The sequence below is a fragment of the Dicentrarchus labrax genome, unplaced genomic scaffold (genome assembly GCF_905237075.1).
Source record: "Dicentrarchus labrax unplaced genomic scaffold, dlabrax2021, whole genome shotgun sequence".
NCBI lineage: Eukaryota > Metazoa > Chordata > Actinopteri > Moronidae > Dicentrarchus > Dicentrarchus labrax.
The window spans coordinates 23,403,296-23,428,026 of NW_026136711.1; the positions used below are offsets into that span (position 1 = coordinate 23,403,296).

The window sequence follows — 24,731 nt, forward strand, 5'->3', positions numbered from 1 at the left end:
AGTTTAAGTTGCTGCTGTCCCAGATAAGGCAGATAATTGTGGCTTATGGTGTGGTGCATCACCCTTATGTGATTACTGAGAAATCTGGTCATTCCTATAAGAAGTGTCTTTCCAGAGAAGACCGAAGGCCATTCTCAATACAAAGTGCACCAAGTTTTTATTCATACTTGGGAATTCAAACATGGCAAGTTCAGGAGTCCAAACTCTAGAGGACGGCAGGATGACCAGTGTGCAATTGGGACAGCGGCGTTCTTGCTAATATCACTTGCTCCGCTCAGCTCTGGTGATTTCACTAAACACAACTGTACCATACTGTACTGTGGCAAAATAATCCCAACTCAAAGGTCCAAAAATAACCTAACTGACAGTAAGATGCAGTCAAAAGATAAGCAGTGGGGCTATTTCCTGTATAGAATAAAATGAATTTGATATAGACTGCAGTGCTTCTTTTGTTTTTGTGTTATAGTTATTGAAATATTTGTACATATAAGGACCAAAAGGTCCTCACATCTCCAAAAACAGTGCAAATGTCCAAATAGGCAGTATTTGGATACATCAGCCACATATTAGAGGTGTAAATGGTTCCTTTCTCACCTGAAAAAATACCAACACTTGATGAAGTGACATAATAGCAGAAACAAACAGTTGCTGATTTTAAAATTTAATCTCACTACGTTAGATCCATGAGCCATTAGTGGCCAGTCCTGGCTATAAATACTATGCCCTTGTTCTGTGGCAGGTAGCCTATTGTATGTCCTTGGAACTTAATAAATCACTGTAATGGAGGAAACCCCTAGAAATATTCCCACACAATGCTGGATAATGCGTTGGTTGACTAACAAAGAGCTTAACTTACAGCCATTAGTGTTATTAAAATGGCTGCTGCTCAGCCACACAAATGGTCCCACAGCATGGAAAAATGTATTGATGATAAAAGTTTTTGTTGCCGGAAAATGAGAACCCTGACTAGGGCTTGGCAGTGATTCAACTCGGGTGCAGAGTTGTGCAACTTGTTATTTTCGCAAATAGGATAGCAAGTTGATATTGTGAAGCTTTAGTGACAAATATTGAAATCTTAATTTTATCAATAACAACCCTCGTACATTGGTTCCAGTGTTAAAAGACCAGTGTGTGAGATTTAGTTACATCTTGCCGGTAGTTGTCACCCGCCCCTTCCCAGCCAGAAGGAAAAACTACGGTGGCCGTGAAAAGTGTGCAAAACGCGAACGGCCCTATCTAGAGCCACTTGTTGATTTGTCTTTTCTGGGCTACTGTAAAAACATGGCGGTTCAAGATGGCATCCTCCGTAGATAAACTGGCTTATTCTAAGGTAATGAAAGCATAATGACTCTTATTTTCAGGTGATTATACACTAATGAAAACATAACTATGCATATTATATTCCATTTCTGCCAATATATCCTCCTAATGTCACACACTGGACCCTTTAAGCACTCTGTATAAGAGTGTATGTTTTTTTATTTTTAGATTTATGGAGTCTAGTCTCATTGTCATAAGTCAAACTGTGCTACCTGCAAAAGTCAATTTTAAACTTGGGGTTCAAACTTTAATTACTTAGTTTGTTTTTCTGTGTGAAATGTGTTTTCGGCTGTGTTTTTTAACATTGCAACATATTGCTTTGATAAATCACGGCTAAGCAAACATACGAGGTATTACATTTGCTGCCATGCAGTTTGTTCATTTGTGATCAATTCAGCCACTAGATTGATGATCTAAAAAATTGACTCACTGGATTTATGTAAAATAGTGCCTCTGCAATTTTCCTCTGAAGGTTTTATTTCATAAAGGTATATTGGCTTCTTCTGACTTTGGAGGACGCCCACCTCCACTATAAAGCAAGAAAATCTTTCACATGCAAGTAAGGAAGAGGGAGCTACTGTCTGCATGTAGCCTCCTTCTCAGCACTAGCCACAAACATCACAGGCTGATGATCCTGAATAGCACAGCTCGCATTTTCCCACATACTAGCTACTTTTAGATCATACAGGTCAGTGCTGATATACAGTGGGGCTAGATGTTTCACTGACAATCCCCGATCTTACACAGATTCAGTGTGATCATCATGATTTATGGTGCCATGTTCATTTTTTCAAGAGCTTCGGTCTGCGTGTGTCAGTGGTGATTTGTGAGCGCAGATGTGATTGACAAAGACCAAACCATGTTAATCATGATACACTGCAACACTGTGTGGACAGCCCATGTGAATTACAACAACAGTAGTGCAGGTGTGAATAACGGTTTAGCGCTGACTGTTGTGTCTGTTGACGTGTGTATTTGACTTACGAGAGACCGTGCTGTTCGTGATGGCTGAGTTATTGGGGTCATGTCTGTATTTGCTGCAAATACTTGAGATTGATTAGAACGCCTCAGTTTGAAGCCTGAGTACTGTGTGGGATTTTTCTGTGCTGATTCTTTACTGCCACATTAGTAAAGCTCCTGCACTGTATAGCCTGTTTAGAATACTAATCACTGAATCACACCCAAACAAATGTTTATTTTAGGCTAACATGATGCACCATGGGCTAACTCACTTTGGTTTCGTTCAGTGTGATGTGCACAGATTAGTGTTGTGCGTGTGCTCTGTGTCCCAGTCTGTGGGACATTAGGGGAAGTGTTAAGATAACACATGCCCTAGATGGTGTAACTGCCTGTTAATTTTTCCGTATGCATATCCCTTGCACAAACCGAGGCTATGTCTGCTTTGCTCCAGGGTCCTCCAGTTGGCCACAGCACATGTGGGTTGGACCAGCCACTGACTAAAAAAAGGCTCCGGCCTATCTGGATTAGGTAGCCTCAAAAGAGACACAGTAAGTGTTTCAGATCACACATGACAGACACGCATGAGTGGGCGCACACATTTTAAACAATAAGATCAGACACACATTAACAAAGTTGCATTGTTGTTACAAACTCATCTTGAAAACAAATAAATGAAATCACGTCCTTCTGTTGGTGGTTTGTCAGTCCTAGTCTGTGTCTGTGCTGCAGTGAGTGCAGAGGGCTGGCTGACCCGGCACATAGCTCTCAGATGAAGAAGTGGGAGAGGGTAAAAATAAATTTATGGGAAGAGAAATGCAGAGAAAAGCAGCAATAGTTAGAGGAGACAACCCTGCCAATAGGCATATGTACTACTTATTGGGCCGTGTTGAATGTATTTGAAGATTGCTGCAAGAAGTGCTTGATTTTCTTTTCAGTTTCGTTTTGCAGATAACGGGTATGGTGATAATTTCACATTATTATTATTATTATTATTATTATTTCATAATCACAAAATTATACTTTTGGAAGGTCTTATGAAGTATGGCAGCTTGCTGTAGAAGGAGTAAAGAGGGACTTATAAATAAGAAATACTGGCCTTATACACAAAGGGTCCTGACTGCCTGCCTACCTTTCAGGCAAACTGTTTTGTGCGGACAGCAGGTTCGTCTTCTGCGCCCCCATGTTACCTCTATGTTGGCCAGGTTTGGAAACTAACATGCTTGTGATCAAAAAACTGTTCCCTTTGAAGCTTTCTCTGTCCATCCTCTCTGACTTTGTACTGTTTTTAGAGTGTTTGTAGCTGCTATATTTCCAATCAGGCTTTGTGTGACAAGGTTAAGTGAGATGTAGGGCCACAGCCAATGATTATTTTCATAATTGAGTATTCTATTGATTATTCAGTCAGTTAATTGAGTAATCGGATAAAGAATAGGTTTGCTTTAGGGGTAGTTGCTTTAGTCAGCCATTAAAATGCTTTATGTTGTGTTTGCTGTCAGAGAAAATAAACAAAAATTCCCAGTTTATGTAACGTTACTACACTGCCTTCTTATACTAGCACAGCAGAGTGCAGACTGTGAACAGTAAGATAACTAGTTAGCAAATACAAGTCAGATTAAAGACTAATATATCACAGTAACATGTTTGTTATCTTTTAATGTCACAATCCAAATCATATTCATAATGTAAACTACTCTCATGGAGCGCTGGGCAAAGCAGGCATATGGAGAATGTAGATGTGGAGTATCTGATCCAAGGAAAACTAGGTTAGAGTTAAGGATTTAAAAGTGACTCATGCTGATTAACAGAGTTCAGGGGGCCAACATGCTGCTCCACCAGAAACATTTCTAAATGCACAGTAGGGTGCAGATTCTAGACACTGCTTTTATAACACCTTAGTTTTGATAGTAACTTAGGTGTAGGAAAAGCCAATCGTCAATCTAACCTTTTTATTGTTGATACAAGATCCAGTCAGCACAAGCCTAATATATATTTGTTTACAACAGCTATAAACAGTATTAAAAATAATAAAATCACCAACATAAAAATATAACCACTGACATGACATACCACTTCCATCGATAGGTCCCATTTAAAACTCGGCAGATACGGATCCTCATAGGCAGCTAGCAATCACGTGATAAATAGCTGGGATAGCCATAGCTATATATTCGCTCTTTTGGGCATTAGTGTGGCCACCTTAAAACTGAAATTCATTGTGTAATAGTTTTCTATTGACACAAAGCTTTAAAGCTGGGGATTTGAGTCATGGATTTTTTTTTTTTACTTCCTTGTAACTTAATGCAATTACTGTAGTATGTCTTTTATTTGGTATAAACCTTGCTTTTTGCACAGAAAAGGTCCCCTTTGAACAGTGTTTATTCTTGGACGGTATGGATTTATAAAGGTGCAGACAACACTATTTAGTTACCGTCTGACTTGAACATGTTGCTACAGCTTCTGTAGACGCACATTGGCATAGCAAACAACCTCATCCCGAGAGTGTGAAGCTGGGAATGAAGAGACATTTCATGTTAACTGAAGTCACTGTCCGGTTGAATAAACATTGTCTTGGTAAAAGTAGCCAAGAAGGGATATGCCCATTTAACAACAATGTAAGCTGTGGCATTCAGACAGTGCGTTTGATACTAAGGGGCCTAATGCTTGCCAAGAATTTATTCCCACCCCCCATAGCAGCCTGGGCTGATGACATCAGGCAGAATGGTGACATGCTGTTGATGCCAAATTGTGTCTGTGTCATCATCTTGTCAGACGACAGACCTAGAAAGTATTGGACAGGTTGAAGTTTTCCACTGGTCATCCAGACTTTGGTGACGATGTGCCCTTTGTTAGCAGTCTCTTGTTAGTTAACTAGAGTGGAACCCACCATAGTCATCTGCCAATGAAGCCCACCCTCATCAGTCTTTGAGATTTATCTGCTGAAATCCTTTTGCATGTCACTGTTCTACTTTAGCAGTATTGCTTTCGTGATTATGTATTGCGTTTCAGCTTAAATAGACTTTGGTCATCAACAAACCATTTTCTCCATTAGCATCCACTATATGGTCATTTTGTATTCAAGCATTATATTAGATACTTTGTTGTGCAAACAACAATGTTGATGTGTGTCTTGCATATGTGGGCTGTGAAAGAATTTGTCAATATTGTCAGGCCTGTGGAAGCAACGTCTTAGCAGGAGGCAAAAGGAGTTTTTCACTGAGATGTGAGTTGTGTACAAACTCTTAGGCAAGATGTTTTTATTTGTACAGAGAGTCTTTGTCTTGTCACTTGTCTTGTTGCCATTTTCCTCTGTAATTAGAGATGAGAAGTCCAAATGTTCTACCCTGCACCTATTATTTGAAGATGCAAGAGATCCATTGGTTAGAAAGTTTTTGGACATGCAGCTGAATTTGCATATTAATAAATGACTTGTGTTCTTACTGATTTCATATGCGTTTAATTAACTTGCAAGGCATACAACAGTAGAACATACTTGATTTTGTAGATCACAAGCAGAGGACATTTTCAGTTTTTTGTGTAACAGAGAAATACTACAAGACATTTGAATATTCACTAATGAGAGGGATAAAAGGGATATCTAGGAATTGTATAAATACTGTATCAAAAAAGATACATAACTCAGTAAATAGAAAGTGATGTGGCAGAGGTAGAGTGACATGTACAGGAAAGGGCTACTTAAAACAGGTTGAGAGACAGATGGACGACACTGTAGGAGGCAGGGAGACAGAAACAGATACAGACACTGAGTTAGGTTAAGAGAGAGAGTTCATGAGACAGCATGACGACTCTGTCGACCTTTTCCGGATTATTTTCAAACTGAAAGAAATAAAGGTTTGTGAATGTGGTTAGGGCTAGAGCTTTAGTCTTGAGCGTTACTCTCAGCTGATAGACATAAAAATATTACCAGTTAGTGACTTTTATATTATTATATAAATGTTATAAAAAGGAAGAAACAAACAAAACCCCTTTTAAAATAAATAAACTAGGGCTGCAACTATTGATTATTCATCTACTGTTGTACCAAAGGTTTCCCAGATCCCAGAAAAGATATAACAATAATAGAACAGTAACAATTGACCCCCGGCAAATTAGCACACTGAATGTTAAAGTACTGCTGCAAGCAGTACTTTATATCCTCACAGTCCTACATGTTTCCTGCTGTTAGCCTCTTGGTTTACCAAGGTTAATGTAACAGTACAGATGGCACATTGATTCACCGTAAGAACTGGACACATTGCACTGACACACAGGATCAAAACAAGAGCTATTACTTTTATACACAGAGAAGCCCTCTCTTCTTGCAGCGTAGTTGCGGTTGCCTCAGGAACACAAGAATCAGTTGGTAAACAAACACTTGAACTTCCACAATGATTGTCTGTGACACACACCACGGGCAGGCCCATGGCATATATGTGGACGTGAATAAACAGTGTGACATTAACCCTTTATGCCTCAGGAAACCTGCCACTGTTCTCATGCTTGGCCTCACAGGCGCTATGGGTTTGTGAAGGTAGTGTGATGTGATGTGAGTGTGCGTTTGTGTTTGTGCAGAAAAAGAAAGGGAGATGGACATTTGGTGTCAATCTTCCTTCCGTCTTCCTATAGAAACTAAAATAGCTACTATGTTAAAGCTTGCTTAGATGAATCCATACACTATCACTCAGGCATTGTGTGGGCACTTGCATGTAGCCATTAAGTTTGTCCTACTTTCCACAGAAGGCTCAGTGTATTTTATATGCTTGCTGCACTGCAGCTCCTGTGTTGGTACTCAGATTCTGTTTGAAGACAATTCTCTGCTTCCGTAACACAAAGAAAGACAAGCCAGTAACCTTGTTTGAGATACAGGAGTTTGTGTTTACAATAGGCCTATTGAGTCATACAACATGTAGAGTAACTTTATTAAGCAATTAGTTGCAGTGCCCTCTGGAGTACAAATGCTAGAGTCACAAGGATAAGTGAATGATGCTTCCACTCTGGAGGTACTATAAGGAGCAGTGCTTTGTTATAAAAGAGCAGCTGCCTAAGTGTCCTGAGGTGGGGTGTGTGTGTGTGTGTGTGTGTGTGTGTGTGTGTGTGTGTGTGTGTGTGTGTGTGTGTGTGTGTGTGTGTGTGTGTGTGTGTGTGTGTGTGTGTGTGTGTGTGTGTGTGTGTGTGTGAAAAGTGACCGTGCCAAGTCATCCATGAATGAGCCAGATCTGCACACATGTATGTGATCAGATGGAAGCCTGTACACTTGTGTACACCTGTACACACTTGTATACACTTGCATACAAGAGGATTTTTTAAAAATCTGTAGTCGGTATCTGATCTATCGGGTTACAATGATGGCTAAAGAAGGACATAATACTGCAGACAGTTACTGTCTCACAGCTGATAACCACAATAAAGGGCGCAACCTCCCTCAGCTGGCATTTAAAGCCTGTGTGAATCACACATACTATGTCAGACAGGCAGATTGTCTGTACTCCACAAATCTTCAGTGTTTTATTTTCATTTCAATGGCACAGTATGGAGCCCAGCTGGACTTGAATGTTCTTAATTGTCTAAGTCTGCCAACAGTTTTTGCATGTGTGTATGTACAAAATTCTGTTATTTATATTTTAAAATCTGTTTCTCTTGTCATTAGGGACAAACACCAGTCCCCATACACAGGATGTATATTGTGGTCTTCCACAATGTCACTCTTGGTACCAATACCAGATGGCACTAGAGGAAGGCCTTTCTAAATCCCAAAAATGTCCTTATCTTTACATAGTTAGCATTCACTAGTGTCGTTAGCTAAGGCTATAGGAAGTTACAGCTGCTCATGGTAAAAACTGATTAATAAAGACTTCAGTGGATAGGAGTTTTCCACCAGTAATGTTAAAAAGAAAAGTTAATATTCTTGTGAGTGTGAATGTAGATTTTGTATTCGCACAGGATCTGGACAGAATGGACAAAATGTCCTATTGGCCATATGTTGTTATCATCCAATTATTGATACTGATATCAATACTGACCTCAAAATCCAGCATAGCTCTGGCTATAGACTCTTCCAGTAGGAACAAATACTGAAGTTTAAATCTGGGTTTCCAAAAACTGCAGCACTTTGGTGTTAATCACCTGCAAAATGTTGCTAAAATAGACATAAAACAGTTTTACCCAAAGCAGCTGTGCTGGTGTTGCTTGCTAATGCATACTGTTATATCAGTCATTTTAAGTGCTAGCTTCAGTTTATTTATTTTGGGAAGTGTTTATTATTTTTTTTATTTTTTTTTTTTTTTTTGCAGCTGGGGTACCTGGTATTAACAAATATAGGAAAAGTAGCCAATGCCGATCCAGGATTGTCCCTGCTTCTGATCTTACCAGTTTTTCTGGACATCTCTACTTACTTTAGGTGTTGGCTTTATTAGGTTTGACTGTGAGGTTGTGACAGTAATGCTCCCATCTGTTGTTTCTTGTTTTGTAAAGTAGAGTAACAGAACTAATAATCTTTATGTATGTGTGTAAGTGTGCATATGTGTGCTGGCCTACATCTGTGAGAAGTACAATTACAGGCAATGCTGGAATAATAGTTTTTGCATTAAAGACTTATATCCAAGACAGACTTGTACTTCGGTGGCACACAAATCTAATAAATATTGAATATACAAGAAACTCTGTTTTGTTGTTATGAATGTGCGTGCACTTTTTCACATGTACAGTATGTTCTGTGTGTGACTGAGTGCACTGGTCATCCTTGTCAACATTACCACACTGAGTGGGCAAAGTAGCATGGACTGAGTGAGGACTGTGGGTGAGTGGGTGGTTATAGTGTATGTGTAATTTGCCAGTTTGTCACAATGCCTCAGTCTAATACTGTGATACACTGACAGCCTATGTAGGGGACACAAACTTGCAATTTGTCCATTTTATTTTTGTCATTTGATTTTTATTAAGAGATGAACAAAAAGCTTGTTTGGTTGTTTCCTCAAGTAAAATGCACATTTTCTGTCACTCATTGTGGATTGACTTTGAAAGCTTAGATGAATGGTGCACTTTTCCTCTGAAGAATTTAAACCGGTCTAAATGCTAATGTTAAGATTCTTTTTGAGAAAGGGAAGCTATATTTTCTTTGTTGTGTATGATGTAGACTAGACTAAGTTTTATTTTTGGTGAATATATTGACCTATATAGATCTTGAACTCAAAAGAATCTCAATCTCAACAATAGTTTAAAAAGTAAACTAAGTGTATTTGATCACTGAAACAAATACTCATTATTTTCAATATACCATATTGCTGATTTTACATATATTTATTTACATAATTTAGAGACCGCCATACTATTGTCTGAATGCATTGTCTCATGCTGTCATAACTGTAGTCAAACACATTATTTCCATAACCAGTCCACTAGGAAGACCCATAACTTTTGACTGAAACTTCCAAAGTAAAGCACAAAAGTGGTGTCAATGTTCTGTACTTGAAGTTGCTGAACAGCCTGTATCACACTTCAGAGGACCGGGTGCTTTCCTTCCTGTGCAAAGCTCAACCATACTAACACCATAGCAGGACTTGAAAAGAAATGTGTGAAAGCACATTTGCAGCAGTTTGATACGTAGAATTAAGTGCAAGATAATATAGAAACATCACCTCCTTCTTACTTTATCAGTTGACCTTACACTGGTTACAGTAATACACAGAAGAAAAGGAAAAGCATGTCTTGTTCCTGTAAAGTAGCAGCAAGATGCAGCACTGACACCACCCCGTTACTTTAATGTCACAGGGTTGATCTCTGCGTGTGTCGTGCCAATGTTTTCTCTAGCAAGGCAAACACAGAACCCCTGTTTATTAATTTACTGTACTTTGGGTAACTGTGCCAAATAAAAGTATCTGTAGGAGATCGACTGCATTGTCGCTACCTCAAAATAGCCCCATGTCTAAACAAAGTACCACTGAAAAGAGTGCAGAAAGAAGCTTGTTTCATATTTTATATTTAGAGTGGCCTGACATACGGTTAATGGCAAAACTCTGCAAGCTAAGCATTTCAGTTGTCTGTTACTAGTGCATCTAATCATTATTTTATCTCATTATATTGCAGATTTGCATTTGTTTGAGTTTTGTGGAATGAAATACAATCCACAATGGTCCACAATGAGTACTTCCAAAACAATAATGCAGATTGTTTTTTGGTTTTTTTGTTTTTTTGTTTAATATTCCATTTTGTGAAAGCCTTGTGAAATGTAAGGTTGTTTGTGACCTGTCAAGTGTCGAGCATTACGACACTACATGAGAGGATGGGAGTGAAGGTCTGAGATGAAGAAAGAGATCGCAGTGGGAGGAGTGATGCATTGTACTGCTGTTTTGCAGCACAGGGCCTCTCTGGACCAGCCTGCTCTCTAGTGCCTACTCAGCTTTTTTCCCCACAGTGTCTACTCAACTGCAGTTTTCTCTTCTACTCTGTCTTCCTCCTCCTTTTACCATTCCTTGTTTCGGGTAGTGTTTTTTTTTTGTTGCTTTTCTCTCCTTCTCCTCAGAAGGTATATGTTGGTCACTAGCTGCTGCAGGCTGCTTCTCCTGGGGCCACTCAGAGTCTGTTCAAAGAGCCGCCAGCACTTACTGCATTTGCGCCAGATTTTATTAGGAACTCTGGACCACAATCTATGTTTTCCTCATCTGTTAGAAACTGCATCCATCAGTGGCACAGTAGCGCTCTGAGGGTGAAGATTGAATCCTGTCTGACTGGAAAATGCAATACTAGAGGTATCAAGGGCTTGTTTAAGTGAAGGCATTATGAAGATGCATAAAAAACCTTGTGAATTATTGAACAATGTTTATTTAAATGATCAGTGTAATTGTATAAATGGAAAACCAGCTGTAGAAGCTGAATATTGAATGACTTTTATCCTCTGCCATCTACACAGACTCCAAAGAATCCTTAGCTGATTACCTAAAAACTAAATCCAGAAGATAACTTAAATATCACCACTGGTCCTTAACGTCTGTGTTTATGGTTATTGTTGCGTCAACCCAGCAACCTGGTTCTGTGTTTGAGTGAGGCTGTTACAGTAGGGCAATACCAAAATATCACTGGGTATTTTTTTAGGCTACTTTCCAGTGTGTAGCCTCTGCAGGCCTAGCCACAACCCACAGGTCTATCCATCAAGTTATACAAACATTAAAACCTCTACTCTCTGTGTACAAAGCTGATGCACTATTTAGGAGAAATATTATAGATTGGCTACAGCAGCAAAAAGCAAAGGCATTAGGTTTGTTGGGAAGTATCTGATGTGTGCAGGGATACTGTAGTTGGCTGCACAATGCAGACATACTGCATAAAATTACTGCATTTTATTAATTAAATGACAGGTTTCGGTTAGTTCACTGATCCGCTGCTGTCCTCTTCCTCCTCCCTAATGACTGTCTGTCTGGATTCAGATATTGATCGCCTTTGCCACTCTGTGTCCCTCTGCTCAGCTATGTTTTTGTATCAACTTAATGTTTTTTGCTCACCTATGCGCGACTAAATATTGAAGTCCTCTGTACAGCCTGCTCATGCCCATGTGTCATTACATGCGCAGTGATGCGGATAGCAGTGATATGTTGTACTTGGACAAGGATGAAAAACAGGGCAACCAATGTGTAATGAAATGATGTTAGGAACTAGTGGAATCTGAGATCTAAAGCACAGAGAAAGTAGTATGTGTCCTAGAAAGATTTGGCAGGCATGCTAAAGTGAGATGTATTGCTTACCTTACATTTCTGAATGGCTAGAGTTATGATAACAGACATGAAAACCTACCAGAAAGGTGTTCATTTGAACATGCTGGTTCTTTAAAGTATGTGGGGAGTGGTCTGAAAGCACTACCTATCTAGGTTAAGAGGTTTGAACACGTGGTAAAAAGGTCGGTCTAACACCATGATCCAACCTAAAGCTCCTCAGTCCTTGTCCGATATCTGTGGACATGTTCAGTTCAAATACCATGTGCCAAGTGCAGGGGTGTGAAGCCGGCACGAGACAGAAAACACATCCCAAAATCACACTTGTCTCTCCAGCCCTAATTTTCCTCATCTTTATTTGTCTTTGGTGTGCAGAGAGAGAGCTGGGAAGGACCCAGAACAGGAGAAAGATGGTTTCATATTTCTACTGCAGTGTGCTGCTCTGTGCTCCTGGTTCACTGCAGCATGATCTCTCCCTGCAGTGCTAACCAGAGCTTCATTTCGGCTTCACGGGCCCAAGTTAGCTGTACAGTAACTCGCTAACTCATTTGTGATATTGTACTGATTCTTTTTCCAGATGGTCTGTAAACCTGCCTCGTGTTTGTAATGGATAGTATTTCTGTAGGCGCTTGTGCGTCACCATGTTTTAATGTTAGGGATTGACTATAAGTCAGCACACCATCATAAAGGAAAATGTTGAGCAAGGACATACAGAGTGCTGATTCATCTTCATGCCGTCAGTGATACAGGCCACCTGAGACTATATATCTCATACTGTATAATAACCAGGTAAAGGGAGATCTATGTGCTAGACTTTATAGACGTCATTGTTTATTCTTGTACTAAGGCTAGATCATGTGTTGACCTTATTTCTTGACAGTTTGAAAGTCTATGGATCAAAAATGAGCAAAGATAACAATATCTGACAAAAAGTTTCAAAATGTATGATTTCCAAAAATATACTGAAAATGATTTCAATGTGAAACTGCACAATAGGCCGTAACTGACCACTGCATTGTAGAATGCAAATGCATTGAGGGCTATGGTGAAAATAAAAACACAGACCACAAATAGCATCAAAAATGGGGTTTGATATAATTAAAGACTTAAGGATTATTACTTCAATGTATAATGCCCTACATTAGACCAACTGAACTCTAATCTATATAGGCTCATGATGGGCATGGCTTAAAGTTTGACCATAATATGTGGTAAACCTCTGTGTGTAAAACAGCTGCAGCTGTCTTAGATTTTAATGATTCCTGACAGCAGAGCTCTCAGTTGCACTTTTAACTTCCTTTAACTGGGGGGTGGAGGATTTGTATCAGAAGTTTGCTGTATAAATAGGCTATTTATGTAAATTGCTGATAGCTTTTTTTTCTCTGTTGGCAGCCCGTGACCTGCACTGTTTCTGTAATCAAGGGCCCTCCACAGCTTAACAGAGAGGATACCATTTATAAAACCTCAAACTGTGTGATGATGAGAGTAAAGATGATGCGCTGACATGGATCCACATCTTTACATGGTTTTGACTTTCATCCTTTTGATGAATGTCACCGAAGAAGAGGAGATTCCGTCTAAAATCCTCTTTGTTGCCTGACGGAGAACGAGGTTAGGTTAGCTCCTCTCTCTCACTCTCTGCCTGACTGAACTCCCATGTAGGATATCCCCGGCAGTTCTCGTCTGTTAGCCTGTCTCCCTCTTCTGTAGCCATCTGCTTGGGTCTGTGTGTGTTTTCCGCAGCTGCCAACATACTACACAACACCGTGCTGTGCTTTCCAGGCCAGCACTGCCTGCCTGCCTGCCTGCCTTGCTCACGTAAGCCCTGTCTCAAGAGGGAATTCACTCAGGCTGGGTGTAGGTGGATTTATGGATGGAAAGCATGAAGAGCAGCCTTTTGTGACTCAGTTTTGCATTTTGTTTGGAGACTGAGGTGTGTGAGACAAGCTTTAAGTATGGAGATGCATGTTTTTGTGATTTCTGCTTGTCTTGTACGTCAGGGCACCATGTCCCCTATTTCATCCAATTGTTTTGTTTTTGACCACCACCTCTCTACTGTAATGTGATAAATCTATAGTTTATTTTCTAGCCCAACTGGATCCTTAATCCAATACTGATACCAATATTTGACAGTTAACGAATCCTTAAACCTTTCAAAAAAGTTTGATGGGGGATAATGGGGAGTATGTAATTCATACCCATATATTCCTTCGTTTGAAAGCCCAAAGCTCGTGCTCTTCTATTTGATGTGATCAGAGAAGTTTAAAAAGAATGGATAAGTTCAACAAAACCAGGAAGCTTCTACTCTCAAGTTTGAGCACGCAAATGTATTGCAGAGACAAAGCTCAATAGGAGCCAGTCTACTCAAGCCATCCCTGGGATTAATATAGTATAATCTCTTATTAAATACTAAAAAGTAAAAAAGTACTTGAAGTTTAAGTTTGCAATTAGTTAATGAAAAACCACTTGTGATGATGTAATGCTCCTGATCAGTGTTAAGTAAAATAATTGTGATTAGAATTTTGCTATAAACCTGCAGCTTTAAAGCTATAGGTTATCTTCGTAGTAATGTGAAATGTCATCGTCAATTACTGGTAGAAATTAGGGAACACAAATATTATGTTTCCTTTTTTTTATTATTATTATTTAGGAGTATACAATAAATATTACAATAAACATACACATGGAAAACGCATAACTCGTGATGCTCCAGGCTGTGTTCAGATCCACAATAACACTATCAAAAACACGAGGGCTGTGTCTGTGTGGGCGTGTTGCTACTTGCTACAGGGGTACTGGTAAGAAGATAGAATACAAACCCGAAAGTCCCATTTGAAGGCTCATCAAATGCCTGGACACTGAGTGATTCCTCTGCACCTGACAAAGAGAAAATTTGGGCTAGAAACATTGTATTTTCATTACATAAAAGGAATGATGACAAGAGAAGACTTCTGAACAGCAAGCATAGCAATACACTTTAATATTGAATGTATACAACAGTGTTTCTGTCTAAAATGTGTGTCACGGCAACTGTTGTTTTCCTCATGTCTTAGTCGTGTCTTAAATCAAGATCCAAATGGTAACCATACTCAATATCGACTCCTTTCTCGCTCCACTTTTCCTTGTGCTTCGTCTCTCTATTTCTCTCACTCTCTGTCTTGTTCTCTCTCTGTGTCTGCTGTTTAATCTGCAAAGTGCACCTTGGACCATTAGTGCAGTAAATCTGAGCCCTCTAACTTGAGCCAGGAAGAGTCTGTAGTGTACCGCATTGCTGCAGTCAGCAGCAGCAGCATCTAGCAGCAGCATCCTCTCAAAATGCAGCTCACTACAGGAATCTCAATCAGCCTGGTGCATTGCTCTACAGTGTGTTACATTATGTGATAAGGTGTAAACACGAAATGTTTCGTGCAGTATCTAAATGGGCTAAAACAGCTGATAGCCTACTGCATTAAACTGTAGAGAGTTAAAAGTAGGCACTGAAGTCTAGAAGGCCGCATGTGGCAGTTTTCCTAATTTCAGCAACCATGCATTAATTGGACAGGTCAGCTTCTACTCCACTGGTCACTCCAAAATCACTTCACTGTACGTTTATGGTTGTGTGATGTAATGGGGCTGGTTATTGCCTTATGTTAAAATTTGGGGTGTTGTTCCTAATATTGTTGTTTTTGTCTTTCTTACATAATTGATAAAAACTACAGTACAAATTGAAGTATGCATGAGTTGTATGTTCAGTTTGTGTTGGTGAATTTTGTGTCGGGCTTGTTTTAAAATCCTTGGTGACAGTAACTTAGCTGATAGTTTGGGCCAAGCTTCTGGCCAGCTGTAGTTAGTCTGTCTTGATGCCTACCTGGAAATTCTGCTCACACTGAAGAAACAGATGACTGTTTATAGTTATAGTTGGTTATAGTTATCGCCCAACCCCGCAGGCACTGTGATTCCTGCTTACTTTTTAGACTCGTCGACTAGTCTAAAATAAAACGTTTGTTAAATTGATCATTAGAAACATGTCTTGTGACAAATGCAAAATTGTATTGATGCTGACTAGGCTAATGGTTTGGTCTCTAAAATATCAGAAAACAGTGTAAAATATCATAACATCACATTTCCTTAAGTCAATGGTGATTTATATATATTTATATCGGTTGTTTTCAAACCAACAATTGGAAACTGAACGATATTTAGTTTACCACATGAAAGAAGAGCAAATCCTAAATACACGATTAAGGGTACTTAAGCTCTGCAAGAAAGTCTGTTTTCATAGCCCCCCACTCAACCCACCGTGTCCTCTGATCCACATCTCTGACAGATAATCCAGCAGGAATGTGCTGTGTTGTGTAGTAGATCTACTACCGTGTCTTTCACCCATCAGGGTCATGGCATCATCATCACATAATAGCGGGTATGACTGGTGTCCCATCGTAGCATGATTGAAATGAATTGAGCAGGGACCGTTAAATGAGTCCTTGGGAACATGGGACACCTTATTCGCTCCCTGGGAAATTGATGAGAGGAGAAAGTCACCTTCATATTATCATTACAATGTCGGTTACGAGCCATGACTCACGTGAGTGCAGCCACCGGTGAAACAGGGTAGCATGGACTGCTCAGCTCACGGCTTTGTCAGGGTGACATAGATGCCACTCTCTCTGCGGCTTTCCTCATTTGATTTTATCTGCGACAGTAAACTGGGCTAAAACATCAGCAGTGCCGCTCCCTTCCCTTTCAGACCATGGTGTTGACTTTAAATGTACTGATTAGGTATTTTATGTGTGTTAATGGCGTTTATGTATACCTAACTCACCACCCCAAACATCATTGATGCCCAGCTCTCTTGCTATAACTCTGTCTTCAGCAGTGGCCTGCTTCTTGGACAGACACTTTGAATTATTCATAGAATTAAGTCGCTCTTAGCAGTGGATTGGCTAGGCGTTGCACCCACATATGTACAGTATACAGCAACCCCAAGATGAATGTAAGATCAAGATCTGCACTTGTGTTAATGTGGGCTTTATGTTGTCTCTAAGTGGCTTTTTACTGTATTTTACTGCAGGACCAGTGTTTTCATTTAATTTATGTTGTGATGTGATTTTTCATCTATTTGTCTAAATAGGTCATCGTTCTGATTCCAGACTGGTATACAAAGACTTACTGTGAAGATGTTACAATCTTCACTACAATCTAATAACTGACTGCTGTGAGAAACAACAGAGGTTACTTTGGTCTGATGGTTTATTCATTCAGCTCATGTCCACAGAGTGAGGACATGACTCCATCTAGTGGTGGAAGCATGCAGCACTCTTTTGAAAAAAGGTGATAACAATGTCAAATGATAAGTTCAGTTCCAGATTACAAGTAAACAAAGACTAAAACCAAAGCGACATATGGTCTGAAACTGGCACATTTATTGGATCTGTTTTTGGTAATCTACCATTCTGTCCAGAGTCTTATAAGGTTAGGCAATGCACTTTTTGGTCTTTGCTGCAATTTACCTTACATTATAACACACTACACTTGCACTACCCATTGGTTGGAAGAGGCTTGCAATCCATCCTGCTTTAGACCAAGTCGCCACTGGTTAACCGGACAGCCCATTGAATCATTCCAGGCAGGGTTATCATGGGGCCCTGTCTCCTGGTTGCTGTGGGAGGGGTGGCGCGCCATTGTTTAATTACCCTCTTGTGCTCCTGACCTTGTCTGGGACGTGATGATCATTAGCAAATATGCTTGATATTTTTATCTTTCGATGTGTGTGTGTGGTCAAACATGCCTAACTGGTTACTATAGCCAACAGTAAGACAAAAATTGTGGTCAGTTAATGTGAGAAGCTTCTTGGTAAAACATGTTGCGCTACTTACCTTTTGCTTGTGTGTCTTCTCCAATCTATACAATCCATCACTGTGATTAATATAATCTCTCACTAAGGAGAATTAATGGATGAAAATGATGATATGTTTGACTACAATTATTCCCTGTGCTCTGAGTGATGGACAGATCCGCTCAGTATTACAGCTAGTAACACCCTCAATATATATCCCCACAAACACTCTGATCAGCCGAGTCTGGAATATCATTTTTTCTGTTTCGACCAACATGGCTTTATCAATGTGAACAAATCCTTTTTACCTCTGAAGAACATCTGAGAATGATATTTAACTGGTTGGGCAGGAGTATCAATTCTTATGACCTTAATGGAGGTGCACTGTTGCCCATAGGTGTTTATTAAACTGGACAGAGGAGGCTTGTTGTAAAGATAGTAGATAAACAGATAAATAAATGGTAAATAAAACATGAAAGGTACAGTGCTTGGACAGGCCAAGAGGACTGCCCTACTGTAGCATAGGGTGTAGGAGAAACAGAGATTTTATTGTTGCAGAAACAGAAACCACCAGCTGACACAAGTGTGCTCTCTGTACTTTCCAGAGGCCCTGATTGGTGATAAACTGTACCCCGTGGTCCCGGTGAAAGAACAACACCCCCGGCAGGCTGGCCACACCCCCTCCTTCCTGCCTTCATGTATCCTGAATCTACCACAGACTCCCCTGCTCGCCTCTCCCTCCGACAGACTGGCTCCCCTGGCATGATCTACAGGTGAGTTGATGGGACGTTTAATGTAAACACAGACACAATACACATCCATTAATAAACTATTTGGACTAAGATTGTAATTCAAAGTATCACCAATAAATGATTTACATAAGTTCATGTATTAATGAATCTTTTACATTATCATGCTACTGCACTTTGCCATGCTGCTAGCTTGATAAATGTAACCTCTTATCTGTGGTACTGTGTCTGGTGTACAACTAGATCTGGCTAAGTTGTTTGCATACTGTACTAAACTAAAGCTTAGATGTGTTATAGTTATTTTAATTATCACCTAAAACATCGTAGCAATAAAAATGTTTGGTCAATTACTATTAGGTGGAGCAGTTTGTAATGTAAACAAAACAAGCAAAACACAGAAAAAGGAAGGATTGAAGTGCTACCAGGGATAAGTACACAAACTCTCTCCTTGTCACACATACACGTGCACTCATGGCAATTGCGTATATCACAATCGAGCACATTGTGATTCTTTATTCCCTGGAGGTTTAACCATTACCCGCCTAACTAAGGAAAACACAAACCATTTTATCTTACACTGAACATCTTTTACAGTGTAATTGAATTAGACACAACAAATGTACCTTCTGTCCCTAGTCTGAAGCAGGTCCCCTAGATTGTGACCTAGGGCAGACACACTCACATGCAGGCATATCACAGCATTGTGTGTTGTGTTGTGTTTAGAGAGTGGCAACATCAGAATGGATACCCATGCATAATTTGTACATATTATCCTGCACTCTAATGGTTCACCAGCATGTGGCGCCAAAGACTGATTATCTTAAGAAGCATCTGTTCCACTCTTCTTCTCAAGCAGCTTTATGGCTGTGTTTCACATTGCCTCCATTATGGCCAGATGGGGTGCAGTGGCTGTTTGTGATGCATTACTAAAGCTACTGGACAGACTTCAGTAACATAACAATAAAAGTGGATGAGATTTTGAGATGGATTTTGATTTGCCTTCATTGGGAAGATGTGGGGCACTGAGACAGTATAGCAGTCTGTTACCTTCATTCATAATGTTCATTCTACTACTTTTACATCCGCTACTTTTCCACACATTTTCATGCAAGTCACTGCTTAACTTTCCTTTTAAACTAAAACCTTTTAAAGTGTTTCACTACCTTTTGCCAACGGTAACGTAATCAAATATAAAATGATGTGGAGCGTTGCTTCCTTTGTGATGGTAGACATGCAGCCTCAGTCACGCTAAGGGCATGGAAGTTATGTCAGATTATTATATTGTAAACTGTTTAATATATAAAAATTTTAAAAAAGAGATAAGATATTTCTGGTTTTACTCTTTGTTTAACTCTAGGTGTTTTTTCATTAGCATATGTTTAATTAATTAAAACTTCAATTATATAATGCACATCTTTCTAGCTTTTGTTCAAGTTTCTTAAGAGAAGCAGATTCCTCTCAAAGCAGATGTGCAGGGTGAATATTATAATTAATAGTCTAAACTCAAGAGCTCTGTTTGAATTATTTTATTATAACAAATTGTAAATTAACTCAAACATCAGAACTTGTAACTTGGTTTGCAGTTATCTGTACTTTACAGAAAAGCATTAAGAGAAAATACCAAATGTTGTAATGCATATGTAAACTTTAAACCAATTGTTTTTAAAAATTATTATTACCTAATAGTTTGATCTGAGAAACATGTACAAGTATAAATAAATATGCAGAGTAGACACTGTGAGATCAGGTAGCTGCCTGTAATTGAGATGCAGGTTTGTAGACTGGTTTGGAAAGTCAGGAAATGTATTGTAAAATACTTTTTTATTAATTTCAGATCTTGAAAAGTTTAGGATTTGTGCAAACACTTGGGAATCGTTTTAGTCTTCAAACATGCACTACTAACTGCACTTTTACTGTAGTATAATTTATGACACTATTTCTGTGAGGACTTTGCAGTGATTGTGTGTCGTTGGCCTGATTTGTGATTGTGCTTCAACATTTCCAGCATACGTAGCTTAACACAGTGAATATTTTGTACAAACAAAGCTTTATCTTAACTTTATCTGTGTGTGTCATTTCTAAAGCAGAATTTTCTATTTCCTCCTACTTTACTCTTCCACGTTTTGTACCGTCTTTGGCTAACAGTCAGTATCCTTTGTCACTGTAGTGTCTATATCAAATCTTCTCCACTACTGACTTCCTCCCTTTTCTGCTTATATTAACCAAAGCTTTCCTTTTTCCTCCTTTCCTCTGATGTCTTCAGCGCTCGTTATGGGAGCCCCAAACGACAGTTGCAGTTCTACAGGTACCTGTCTGTCTCTGTATCCACCAAACACTGTTTTTTGTCGCAAAGCAGGGACTTTTTAACTTGACCATTTTCCTTTATGTATATGTATAAAGAGTGTATTTTCTTTTATGTACGTAAAGTATGTATTTATAACATTTAGTTTTTGTTTTATTTTAATATAATAACCTTGCTGTAGAGTCTTGCTGTTCTGTCATTTAAAACCATACGTCCATTAGTAAACCTCTGCAGCATGCAGCATACATAACACTTATCATCTACTGTTTAGCTGGCAATGCATTATCCAGCTTAAACCTGATAGGGGCAATGATGGATTTTGTTGCAAGGTTGCTCACAAAACCTTTGAATCAATAATAATTGTCTTGAGTTTGAAGTTTTTTTTCTTCTTTTCCACCCTTTTTTCCCCAGCAGTGACACTTGAGACACTTCAACATGTGACTTTTTACTGAACTGACACTTTTTTTAACTTGGGGTGTGATTAAGCAACTATTCATTTCCTTTATTCATCATTTCTATATTAAACTGTAAACCTTTTTGACCTCAGGGGAGCTCAACCTGATCTGTTCTAAAAGCCAAAGGGACCATTTTGATCAGCATTGAGGATTAGATGATGTTCTCTAAGAGTAGGGTTGCAGGTACTCACTCCTCCAGTAGTGTGCCCTTTTAGATGGTCAGTCTTTCTGCTGCTTTAGAGTAGGATCATATTTTATGGTCTTATATCAGGCCTTATTTTGCTGATCCAGTTATAAAAACCCCTGACTATGTGGATGTGCTTGTAATGAGCTCACTATCGGATTTTTATCTTGGCGCCTTGCACATTTCTGTCCTTTTTAAAGTGCAAAGCGTCCTACTAGCTGCCCCCCTGGCCTACATGAGGAGATCGATTAAGCCCCCTATCCCTGTCTGTCTATCTCTCTGACGGCGGCGGGCTGATTCTGGGAAGGAAAGTTTTATTCTTTTCAGTCATCACACACAAAATGTAATACTGGAACCATGACAGCTAGGACACTTACTACTACTGGCAAATGAACTCTGAAAATATGAATCCAGTCCACAATCATGCCAACAATGTCTAGTTTTACTGCTTTGTCCCAACCCCTTCCTGTCTTTATTATGAGCATTATCTGGTGTGTATGTTTAGTCTTTAGTCTTTTTTGTTGTTGTCCTGTATTGCTATATTCTCCAGCAATGTGCGTAGCATTGATTTGTAGCTCCACACTATTCTGCGTGTCTGTGACATGGTCTCTTTACTAAAAGCATTCTTGGTACAGAATAATGAAGGCTAACATAAAATGGCTGTAATGTATTTCCGGCTCTGGCTATCGTTAAACCATTTTACAGTTTTCAAGGGACTTGAGTGCTTTCTGATGATGAAGGTTGTTGACTTCTGACTACTGAATGTCTCATGTGTATGGATACGGGAACAACGTAAAAAAATAAATCTTCAATCAAGTGCCTTGTTTAAAGCACTTTTTCATGCCCCCCTTCAGAGGCTGAAAAAAGTTCACGCCCCATAATTTTTAGCAATCATTCACAATGATACGGGAACCAGTTAAACCAATAAAAAGGGGTCCAAGTTGAATTTTAATGAAATAATGGTCAGCACAATAGCATCAGCAATCTCTTGTTTGTTCATTTCCCCTTGCATAAATCATATTCACTTTCACTTTTCCCCTGTTCATCCATTGCCCCACCTGCAGTGGCTCTGTGCCCCACCGGGGGCCTCCTTACAGTTTGAGAACTACTGATTTAATACATTACATTTATCACAGCTATGTGTATAGTTTAGCATTATTATGGCTCATATTTCAACCTCTTGAGCTCACTGATTTGTGTTGAAAAGGGATTTTGTTTACATCGCACCCACACATGACACATGATAAGTTAAATGTCTACTTTGAAAAACACAACTTTTGACTTGGAGAACTGAATTAGGTTGTACTAGCTTGTTAAATTACTAAATGTGTGAAGTCCTTGTTCAGTTATTGAAAAAAAAAAAACCCCAAAAAACATGATTTTACTAAATGGAGTAGAACCACTCAAATTTAAGGATTGATATTGACCAGTTACTTGGAAGCTCTGTTACTAGAAAACATATGTTGTGACCAGGTGGGATGGAATTTAAATTGTACAATCCCTCTTAATGCAGTAGGTCGTGTGCACTTAACTAGTGACAGCATATTCAAACAGACTGGCTATTTTGATTCATTTACATGTTCTATGGTGTATAGTTGGGTACAAAAATACAAAAATAGTTGGGTAGAGTGAAATATATATGTACAGAAGAGTGCTGTGATTAATCATTGTTTCCTGGATGGGATCACTGGTCTCCTATCTCTTAAATAGCTCTGCCAAAAAAGCTACAGGGGTACAGACTGGCTTCTCCAAGTAAGACATTTTTACTGTTGTCTGGGTGGTACAGAGTGTTAATATAATTCATTATATCATTAGGAATTATTGTTATATACTGCTGGGAAGTGCTGACATAATGTGATCTAATAATAAATAATTCAAGGCTATATTGTCCATACTGGTTTTCCATCATACTTTAGCCAGTATGAATGTGAAACTGTACTTTTTATATATTCTTTTATTTTGTGAACCCTGCAGAAAGCCTGCAGAGGCCATGGGATGCTTTCCTCTGTGTGGCTAATATCCAGCTACACTGGCTCATACATGTGCTTGACAATTCTGTGTTTAAAACTGCTATTATTATTATTATTAGTATTATTATTATGTGACACTTTGATTTTGCCCTTGACCTGAACAGAAGGCTACTGAGACACAGAGAGATGCTGCAAGGCGTGTTTTAACTGGTGTGGTTTTCATAATGCCTTGGTTAGAGTACATGACCATGCATGTGGTTTTGTCTATTTTCTGTGTGCGTGTATATAAGTACAGTATGTGTTTTCTTGAGACTGTGTGTGTTTGTGTGTGTCATGTACACACAACACTCAGGCGCTCATTATTGTCCAGCTCTTAGTATTCTTTCCTGTGGAACAACAATCAGAGGCTTTTAGTGCAAAAGCTTTGGTGAATAATTCAAGGCTGATATTATTTGCTGCGGTTAGCAGAAACAAGACGGGCCACTAAACGACATAAATGGATTTCTTCCATGAGATCTCACAGGGAGGGGAGGAGGAGAGGTGTTGGTTGTGGTGATAGAGTATGGTCCAAGTGGTGAGGGGAGGGAAGGGATGCACTCTCTTATTCACTAATTGGTTTAGACGTTTCCTAGTAAGACACTCCCAGTTTGGGTGGACCCGGTTCATCACTGTCTGCAGTGTGTGTTTATAAGAGCAGACGGGGACCCCGCAACCTCGCTCATGAGCCGACCCCCAAGAAACCGGGTGAGTTTGAGGAAAGATTTGTACTCTTGACCACATGAGAAGTGTTTGTTTGTGTGTATGTTTTCGTGTGTAAGGGGCTGGCAGAGTGATGAGGTGTGTGTGTGTGTGGGTAATATGTGGATGCATGCTGCCTAGCTTGAAGTCTCCTCCTTTATTTTCTTTTGTCTCTACATGAGGAAACCAGCTGTTTTTTTAAATTAAGATTTGAGATTTGAAATGAATAGAGAATTTGTGGGAGAGATCCAAGTCATGTCATGATAGCGGCAATGGTTTGACTATTTTTGATTCCATATAACAGATCATGTTGGAGTTATTTACAGTCTGTATTTTGTAATAAATACAAGATGTGTTAGATTTACTATTGGTTCATCAAGTTTTACAAGTTTTAAATGGGGGTTTCATGTCAGCGTTATGGTAGCTCTGTGTGCTGTTTTGTACTGAGGCAAAGAAGTGCTGTTCAAGTGTTTTATTTGTCAGTAGACTTTTACAGGATCAATAGAGTCTGGTGCTTGTAGTATATATTACAAACCAACA

General features: G+C 39.3%; 1 protein-coding gene across 5 annotated transcripts in view; it reads left to right on the plus strand.

The window, feature by feature from the left end:
- kcnab2a (potassium voltage-gated channel subfamily A regulatory beta subunit 2a) overlaps nt 1-24,731 on the plus strand; it is a 79,241-nt gene that overhangs the window by 10,708 nt on the left and 43,802 nt on the right. For 2 of the 5 annotated variants that reach the window (XM_051416106.1, XM_051416105.1), the window contains exons 2-3: nt 18,399-18,566; nt 20,806-20,847. In XM_051416106.1, the coding sequence (XP_051272066.1) occupies nt 18,490-18,566; nt 20,806-20,847 (119 nt within the window). In that variant the 5' untranslated portion in view covers nt 18,399-18,489. Of the gene's footprint in view, nt 1-2,731; nt 2,829-18,398; nt 18,567-20,805; nt 20,848-24,180; nt 24,198-24,731 lie in introns of those variants that run through there. The other 3 variants (XM_051416107.1, XM_051416108.1, XM_051416103.1) reach the window with 3 other exon arrangements.